Source organism: Ctenocephalides felis, unplaced genomic scaffold (assembly GCF_003426905.1).
Source record: "Ctenocephalides felis isolate EL2017-DRISC unplaced genomic scaffold, ASM342690v1 CF-g0.4_SCAFFOLD_00845, whole genome shotgun sequence".
Classification (NCBI taxonomy): Eukaryota; Metazoa; Arthropoda; class Insecta; order Siphonaptera; family Pulicidae; genus Ctenocephalides; species Ctenocephalides felis.
Window position 1 is genome coordinate 89,856,954 of NW_020536999.1, and position 10,247 is coordinate 89,867,200.

At 27.3% G+C, this 10,247-nt stretch overlaps 1 protein-coding gene across 1 annotated transcript; it reads right to left on the bottom strand.

Annotated features, from left to right (window-relative positions):
• Nucleotides 1-532: 532 nt before the first annotated feature.
• On the bottom strand, nt 533-9,374 carry LOC113377330 (beta-ureidopropionase-like). Its single transcript, XM_026617610.1, has 9 exons — nt 9,122-9,374; nt 7,557-7,831; nt 7,059-7,153; nt 6,875-6,982; nt 5,307-5,405; nt 4,747-4,857; nt 1,927-2,133; nt 1,646-1,732; nt 533-616 (listed from the first exon to the last, which is right to left on the bottom strand). The coding sequence occupies exons 1-9, from the start codon at nt 9,223-9,225 to the stop codon at nt 533-535; spliced, it is 1,170 nt and encodes a 389-aa protein (XP_026473395.1). The 5' UTR covers nt 9,226-9,374.
• Nucleotides 9,375-10,247: the final 873 nt, after the last annotated feature.

Sequence of the window (10,247 nt, forward strand, 5' to 3'; positions counted from 1 at the left end):
CGTCATCTACAATCTACATTCTGTCTGTGTGTGATTGTTAATCTAATTTGATGAATTTGTAGAATAAAAGTTTTTATTTTTATTTATTTTTATCTAGGCTGCGATAATAATGTAATAATCATATATAAAAAATGATTCCGCAAACAATCTTTATTCTAAGTTGTTACATGTGTGTAAAACTTTCAATAGGAAATCAAAAGTATGTTTTATAATTCATGTTGATATCTGTTATCGTTTGTTAAAAATGTCGAAATAATTATGAATGAAAATTTGAATATAATTTAAAAAAAAAGAGGCTTATTATTTAAGATTATTATTAATAATAATCATTTTTATAATTATATACATATATATGCATTTATGGAAATGGGAAAAACTCTCACACTACTTCTTCCCTGAATTGAGTTGGAGTTTAACTCAGCTCACGGACCTGCCCTAGGGCAGCACTACCCATTATTATTATTATTATTATATGCATTTATATAGTGTTAATATTATAAAGTGTATAATATTAAATCAACCTACATTCCATTTACTTTTTAACAATCTGTGGCTTAAAGTCATGCTGTACAGCTTTCGTAAAACTCTCAGCATATAGTTCTAATCTCTGAGTCATCTGCAAAAAAAATATGGCTTAAATATATATCATTATAAATGATATTAATTATTAAATTTTTTGAATAATTATCTCTTAATTTTTCACCTATTTTCAAATGTAATATATATTTTTGATTTTAAATAAAAATTGATATCACTACTGCATGATATCAGGTTGTCCAGAGCAGAAACTTAAACTGAATTTCGAATTAAATAAAATTAAATTTAGCTACTTAGATGCTAAATGTTAAATGTAAAATGCTAGATGTCATTTAGAATTTAATATTAATGTAGAAAATTCTTATGCCAGCTAAATACTCTAACTTGATTCTAAGAAGAATAGTGGGCTATTTTCAAATATAAATATATCTTTGATCTATAGTTAAAAGAGAAAATAGATATCACTACTGTGCATGATATCAGGTTGTCCATAGTGCAGACTTGAACTTAATTTCGAATTAAATAAAATTAAAGAAGCATTTAATTTGCAAAAATAAATATTAAGATCTATAAGATTAAAACATTTTCATGTTTTAAGTTAGACCATATTGCAAAGGGTTACAAAATTTTATTAAAATCTCTTCAAGTAAGGCAAAACACGACTGCATTAGTTAAAAAATAATAATCTTGACACATGCACAGCCTGTTTTCTGCCAAATATATATTGTATCTTATATTATTTTAATTTTTGGCATATCTCAGCTGCTTTTCGGCAATAATGTAGGTAGATATTACATTTTTCTTATTCATAATCATAAATATATTATATTTTAATAATGTCTTAGGCTATAAGTGAATTGAAAAGTTTGACAGATGACAGTCTTTATTAGTTGTCAATGCCAAACAATGATAAGCGGGTTATTGTAATTTTCTTATTTATTTGTACAATCTAACTATATTTCCATAATTCAAAAAATCCTAAAAAATTCCCTTAACAAACTTCAGAAAGATTTATCAAAATCGGAATAATCGTTTAGGAGGATTATCCTTTCATACACCATTACAGAAGAATTTTATATATAAGATGTACTATAAATTATTTACTTACTCTGAATCCCCAATGATCTTTGACTTGTCTGCATAAATTCAAATCCATTTCAGCAATGAGCAATCCATCCTTGTTTCGAGACAAAAACTACCAATAAAAAAAACATCATAAGTTGTGAGAATGATAATAAATAAATGCATATATAAATTATAAATTTACCAGTATTAAAATTGTAATACTATTGATTAGTTATTAATAATTAATATTCAATTTAAAATATCCAGGCAGACTACTAATTATTATAATTATTTATTAACCATTTCATTAAATCTCTCCTTTACCTCGCTCAGCTGTCCATCAGGCGATGCAACATAGCTGGACCCATAAAACGGGCCAAAGTTCTTATGAGCTTCCTTGCCGTCTCCTGAAGTGAATTCCTTTTCAAAGATTTCTGTTCCCACACGATTTATGGCCACTGTGAAGCACCCGTTAGCTATTGCTGCACAGCGAGCCTCTACTGGCCACAGGGGTTCACTTAAAGACCCAATCTAGAGAAAAAATTAATGTAAATATTGCCATGAGCGTTAAATAAATAAATAAATAAATGTAATAAGATATGGTGTAAGATTGTTTAAGGTGGTGCATAGATAAGATATGTTAGCTCATGAAAATTCATATTAATGATGAGATTAATGATAATGAGAAAAACCAAATGTTTGCAATTTTTTTCTTAATAAAATAAATAAAAGGTAAAAATGAAGTGTAGTGTGTTCATATTTACATAATATATATAATATTGTCATGAGGCTTTACTTAAATTTGTTTGTGATTTTCATTTTTGGAGAATCCTTTTTATCAGACTAATTGTTTGGGGGCATCCATTAATCACGTGAGCTAGTTTTTAAGGATTTTGGGATCCCCCTCCCCCTTGGTGATACGTGGTGATATTTAAAATTACCCCCCCTCTCCCAACAAACATCACGTGTATTTTTAGTTACGTGAAAAAACAAACATTTTTGATTCTTTTTTAGAAAATGTATGAATTTTTTAAATACAAGTGATATCTTACCATACCCCCCCTCCCCGACGTAATATTTCGTAATTTTTTGTCTAACCCCCCCTCCCCATAAAACCTCACGTGATTAATGGACGCCCCCTTAGATTGCTGCTCAATTTATATTGGTGAAACCATACAAAATTTAATAAAACGACTTCAACAACATAAAAACAATTCTAAATATCTCTACCATTCAAAACTATGCTTACAGAACACATTTACACCTTAAAACATGATAAAGACTTTTAGAACATCTTAGAAATCCTGTTTATCAAATTAATTGTTTAGATTGCTGCTCAATTTATATTGATGAAACTAGACAAAAATTAATAAAACGACTTCAACAACATAAAAACAATTCTAAATTCCCAAATGTATTTCCAACTATGCTTACAGAACACATTCATCACCCCTAAAACATAATATAGACTTTTAGAACATCTTAGGAAACCTGTTTATCAAATTAATTGTTCAGATTGCTGCTTAATTTATATTGGTGAAACTAGACAAAATTTCATAAAACGACTTCAACAACATAAAAACCATTCTAAATATTCCTACAATTCAAAACTATGCTTACAGAACACATTTACACCTTAAAACATAATATAGACTTTTAGAACTTCTTAGGAATCCTGCTTATCAAATTAATTGTTTAAATTGCTGGTCAATTTATATTGGTGAAACTAAACAAAATTTAATAAAACGACTTCAACAACATAAAAACAATTCTGAATATCCCTACAATTTAAAACTATGCTTACAGAACACATTTACCCCTTAAAACATAATATAGACTTTTAGAACATCTTAGGAATCCTGTTTATAAAATTATTTGTTCAGATTGCTGCTCAATTTATATTGGTAAAACTGGACAAAAATTAATAAAACGACTTCAACAACACAAAAACAATTCTGAATATCCCTACAATTTAAAACTATGCTTACAGACCACATGCACATCTTAAAACATAATATATACTTTTAGAACATCTTAAGAATCCTGTTTATCAAATTAATTGTTCAGATTGCTGCTCAATGTATATTGGTGAAACTAGACAAAATTTATTAATACGTCTTCAACAACATAAAAACAATTCTAAATATACCTACAATTCAAAACTAGGCTTACAGAACACATTTACACCTTAAAACATAATATAGACTTTTAGAACATCTTATGAATCCTGTATATCAAATTAATTGTTTAGATTGCTGCACAATTTATATTGATGAAACTAGACAAAATTTAATAAGACGACTTCAACAACATAAAAAGAATTCTTAATACCCCTAGTATTTAAAACTATGCTTACAGAAAACATTTACACCTTAAAACATAATATAGACTTTTAGAACATCTTAGGAATCCTGTTTACCAAATTAATTTTTCAGATTGCTGCTCAATTTATATTGGTGAAACTTGACAAAAGTTAATAAAATGACTTCAACAACATAAAAACAATTCTAAATATCCCTACCATTTAAAACTATGCTTACAGAACATATTTACACTTTAAAATATAATATTAACTTTTAGAACATCTTAGGAATCCTGTTTGTCAAATTAATTGTTTAGATTGCTGCTCAATTTATATTGGTGAAGCTTGACAAAATTTAATAAAACAACTTCAACAACATAAAAACAATTCTAAATATCCCTACCATTTGAAACTATGCTTACAAAACACATTTACACCTTAAAACATAATATACTTTTCATGTCAAAAACAATTTATTCAAAAGACCTGTAAGCAAAGTTTGTTTGTGCAAAAATTTTGGAAGTGATTTGATAGGTTATCAAGCAATAAAAATATCTTCCAAAAATATTAGCAATTTGTTTCACATACGTTACAATCTTAGTGAAAATATATTTCATAAAAATCTTTCTTTCATTATATTTTTAGCTAGTTCACAGATATACAGATCATACTTATCACTAACATCACAGTTACTTTCTTCTAAAAAATTTTATATATATATATATATATATATATATATATATATATATGTATATTTTATTTATATATATATATATATATATATTTTATTTATATATATATATATATATATATATATTTATATATAATATAAGTAGACTTACAGTTGCCGAAGGATTAAAGATGATCTCTGCTCCATTAATTGCAAACATAGTCCAATTGAGTGGATGGTGTCGACCGTAACAAATGTTTATGGCAAGTTTTCCAAAATCAGTCTTCAACAAATATAAACATATATAGGTATTAAATATGTATCAATCTATATATATACATATATATGAAGAATTTCGAGTTTTAATTACGTTTACTTCAAAATGTAAAATTTTTGGGTTGAAAAAATCTATATAATGATTTAAATTATTTATATGCTCGGTTAACATGGTCTTGAATTGTTTGGTATTTTTCGAGTTATTTTCAATTTCAATTAATCTTCTATACTAAGTTTCTGATATGGTTAGAATTAAATTTAGATTTAATTTGTGTAAAAATGAAACTAAAGGTTGTATTGCAAATACACACCAAAAAAGGCCACATTGTCGAATCAAATAAAAGATATTATATCACATCAAATTCAAGACTATTCAAATACATTATATATATATATTTATATATATATAATATAATATATATATATATATATATATATTTATATATATCTATTTACTTCAAAAACAGGATGGCCAGTGTTTCCTTCCATGTAATAAGTCGACTCATTAAAATCTCCAACTCTTGGAATGTGATTTTTTCTGTGTTTGCCCAAAACCTTCAAATAAAAATAAATATATACACATTTTTAATTTATATTTTTTCCAGAAAATCCTAATTGCTAATTTTATGTTACTAGACGTTCTAAATTGATGGCAACACAAGCATGTAAGTGTGAGAGAAGATTTGACTTTTTGTCCACGCAGTCATATTATAGGGTGTTCTTTAAGATCATGGACTATATATCAGTATATACCAAGTTTTATTAATTACAAAAAAACGGCTCGGCCAATTTTTGCCTAAAAGCTAATAAGCATGATTCTCATTCGATATCTTTCAAACAGATTTTAAATTATGATTATATCAGGATTTTTTGCAAAAAATGGACAAAACATATTGCACGTTTTTGCTAATTGTAAAAAAAATCTCGGCTGATTGTATAGCAAAACTAAAACGCAATCGAATGGTTTTAAACTGAAATTGGTTCAGAGGTTTTTTGAGAAAAATTCAACAAAATCAAAAATCCGACACACACACATATATATATAAACATTTTTCAAATTGGATCTCAAACAATTCAGAATGACTTGAAACACATTTTTTTTCCTCAAAAATTTTTTCCCTAAAAACATACACACATTTTCCAAATTGAGTCTCAAACAATTCAGAATGACTTGAAACACAATTTTTCCCCCAAAAAATTACAGTCCATGTTTTTTTTCCAAAAAATCAAAGTCCATGGTATTTCCCCAAAATTTTTTTCCCAAAAAATCAAAGATTATAGTTTATGGTTTTTCCCCAAAAATTTTTTCACAAAAAATCAAAGACTACAATCCATGTTTTTTTTTTCCTGGTGCAAACAAACTTCTCTTTCAACGGTTAAGGTTTACTTAAACATTAATACATGTATTAATCTCTAACTGCAGTTAGAGATATTATAATAAGCTTGTTTGTTAAAAAGGAGTAAATTGGAAATGGCATTGATTAGTTTTTAGTAGAAGCAAATACATTATTTTCTGGTGAAAACAAATTTCTCCTTCAACCTTATAAGGGTTACTTAAACATTGATACAGTTAGAGATATTATAATAAGCTTGTTTGTTAGAAAGGGGTAAATTGGAAATGGCATTGATTAGTGGAAGAAAATACTTTATTTTCTGGTGAAAACAAATTTCTCCTTCAAACGTTAAGGGTTACTTAAACATTAATACATTTAGAGATATTATAAAAGCTTGTTTGTTCGTAAGGTTTCAATTAGAAATAGTATTGAATAGTTTTTAGTGAAAGCTAAAACTTTATTTTTGAAAGAAACAGTTGATTATTTATACACATATCGGGAAGTTGATGCAACTTGCATCAAGGTAAAATACCATTCACACCTATTTAATATTTTAATTAATTATTTGCAGCAACAAAAACTTATATTATATTTTTATTAAATATTTATGTAGAAAAAGCTGCATAAATCTACACATACAAACGCAATTATTGTATTGAGAAGATTTTAAACTACTTTAAAATTAAATACCTCTCCTTTATTATCAATAACGACTGCAGTGTTCCAAATGGTATCCCCATGGTTTGCATCACGTTCCAAAATTGGTGAAATTATCACCATGTTGTATTCTTTGCAAAGCTAAAACAAAGATACTAATATATATAATAATAATAGTAATAATTGATCATTATTAATTAGATATTAATTATTATACCTTTTGCAACATACGGGTTGTTGATCCATCTTCTGCTGATTCAGCATATTCACACCAAGGTAATTTTTCTCGAGTACAAAACCCAAAAGGCATTGCTACAACAAACAGTAATCATCAACACATTCTTATTACAACTTATGGGACAATTCTGCTGTAACAGAGCTCACAAAATAGCGTTGTCATAGCAACCTGTTCTGGCAGTAAAAATTATGATTATATCTATTTATTTGCTGTGTAATCAGGCGTATTTTGTATATAAATAAGCAAGGAAGAATGTTATGATAACAGAATTCTAGATTGCAATTATTATAACATTATCCATTGCTTTTTTATGTAAAATACACCTGATCCCACAGCAAATAGATGGACATTTTCACAGTTTTCACAATCAATGAACAAGCATAAAATAATGTTACCATGACAACGCTAGTTTATGAGCTTAGTTACAGCAGAATTGCCCCATTAATTATTATTAACTATTTTCTATCTATTACTTACTCCATGCTTCCTGCAAGCAAAGCACATTAACATTATTATCATGAGCAGCTTGTATAATATTCCTAGCCTTTCCATACAAAGCCTCTCTCATTTCAGCCACAGGAGTCCACGTGTTGAGTCCTTCGGGTAGTGCAAATTGCACTGCTGCAATTCTAACAACTCTCGAGGCTCTTGTAGATTCATGGCGAGCTAGAGGTACAAAAGTGTGGCCACGGATTTCGAAATTGTTCGTTGTTGCAAATGATAAACTGTCTGGGTGGAGATCCAACGATGAACTAGATAGGAAATGATACTTGGTATTAAATTTTTGTATCAATGGGGTGTATATAATATTGTGTATGATATATACTTAGATCTGAGGAATTAATATAACTAATATATAATGTGTTTTGATTTAATTATTGTAACATAAAACAGTATTTGATTTAACTATTACAAAACAGAAATCATGAATACTGAAAACATACAGTAATAATAATTAAAATAAATGCAATGAGGAGCACCATGATTCAACGATTCCCTTTCCCTCCCTTGTTTATTATTCCCATTACCATTTTATTACCATTAATAAATGTTTTATTCATTCTTGTACATTTTTCTTTCCAAACTTCTGCCTCCATGCTTCCTCATCCTGTGTTCGGCTTTCAAATCACTGAATTTTCTCTTTTGACATTAGTCATCAATCATCTGCATTTTTCTTTTTCCCAATCATTGTAGTCTTTCTATTTTACCTTCCACGACGTCGTGTAGGAAGCTCTTTTTTGTAGAATGGGTCCAATTCAGTTTCCTTTTCTTTACATGACCATGCAGAGTTCTTTCTTCGCCCACTCTTCTCAGGACTTCTCTATTTGTTACCTTTACCTTCTCTATTCGCCCCCAGCATCCCATTTTAAAACTTTCCTGATAGTTTTTGTCATTGACAATATTATTAATTATATTGTCTAGGGTTTTTGTCGCCCTTTCTTACAGTCCATGTCTCTGATCCGTAAAGAGCTATGCTTCAGACATAATACTTTTTACAAACGTATAGGAAATATTTTATTTTAATAAAAACAAGCAACTATAAGCACTAATACGGTTTTATTATATTTTAAGCTTAATTAAACTGATTTCACAAATTATTTTTAATGATTTAAGTGTTTATTTAAGAATATCAAACATAAAATGACATTTGTTTAAATTCAACAGCCATGAAAATCGTACTGATTAAATCTAGGTTGGCATCACTGTTGTTAACTTGACTGATGTGAAGTATGTTTATTTTTCTACGAACTAAAGTTTTGCAAAATAAATTAAATTAAACGCATTTTAAATAATATCACAATTAATAAAATGATAAATAAAATGAAAATATAATTGTTTTAACATTTAACATTTTATTATTTCCAAAAAAATTCATCGAAAAATTCAAAATGTCGGTGTTCAATTTTGACAGTTCATAAACTCAACATCATGCAACACTACTGTCAAAACTTGTTCATAATAAATTCAAATTTATGTTAATTACTAATTTAAACCTTATTAATTAAAGAAAAACTATAATTAATATATCAATAACAACTTACTAATCGTTGCGTCCATAAATAATCTTTTTAACCTCCTTTAGTTCCTCTTCAGGAATATATTTATCCAAAACCTTCTCTACACTCTCAATCTTGGCACTGGACATTTTTAACAATTTTTTATAATATAATTTATAATAAAGTTGTGAAAAATATTACAAAATGTTCCTGCACTTGTGAGACATTCAATTTTTGATATAAAACTTTTTTATCAATGTCGGAAAATAAGTTATTAATAGATTTGTTTACACAACACACACAGCAAGTGATATATGATGCTGAAGTTTATTTGACCTTGTTAAAGAATTTAAGATTGTGTTGTTAAGGACATTGTTATTAATTTACAGATAAAAACAGTTTGAATTGATATTGAGGAAATTAGGAATTTGAATTATTGGAGTTAGTAGATGTAGCTAATTTGTATTTGTAAAATTACAACTACTTTATATGCATAAATTTATTTCAATCAATACTCAAGTATTAACATTTATATCTGTTTTTCAGTATATATAAAACGTGTTTCTGTCAAGCTCCTAAAACACACTTGACTAAAGCTAAACGAGTGCCAATTAATATACTTGTTGATACCTATACTCCAACATAACAATTTTCAATTTACAATTAAGAAACAATTATTATTAGATTTATATTTTATATCGATTTGTGAAGACAGGAAACTGAAAGCATGGAAACAGAAGTTTGGACAGGAAAATGAATAAAAAAGTGATTAATAATAATAAAATGATAATGGAAATAATACTACCATTTACTATTATTATCAATTTGTAATGCAATTATAAAATTAGACTTCGAGTCATCCCTATGCACTCGTATCCTTGTCTACAAATATGATTATTAATATTTAATCATACATTTAGAGGTTGAAGAAAGGGTAGAAGGTATATTATTTTAAAAACCCTTAATTATGCTTTACATATATTTAAGAAAATTTACAACAAAATTATTGCTATATTTAGATTATACACAGAACAGAAATGGAGTGTCAGGGACGCTAGGACACAATATTTCTCGCCCTTTGCATTACATAAAAAACAAACTAACAATGTTATGAAAATATTACAAACTAGGTTTGTATAATAATGGTAAAACTTAAAACTTAAAAAATATG

Excerpts from the sequence above, each read along its gene's own strand:
- LOC113377330 (XM_026617610.1), bottom strand. The coding sequence starts at position 9,225 with ATGTCCAGTGCCAAGATTGAGAGTGTAGAGAAGGTTTTGGATAAATAT. Across the intron at positions 5,406-6,874 it reads TTATTGATAATAAAGGAGAG|GTTTTGGGCAAACACAGAAA; the intron begins GTATTTAATTTT and ends TTTTATTTGAAG. Across the intron at positions 4,858-5,306 it reads CTGGCCATCCTGTTTTTGAA|ACTGATTTTGGAAAACTTGC; the intron begins GTAAATAGATAT and ends TATTTGTTGAAG.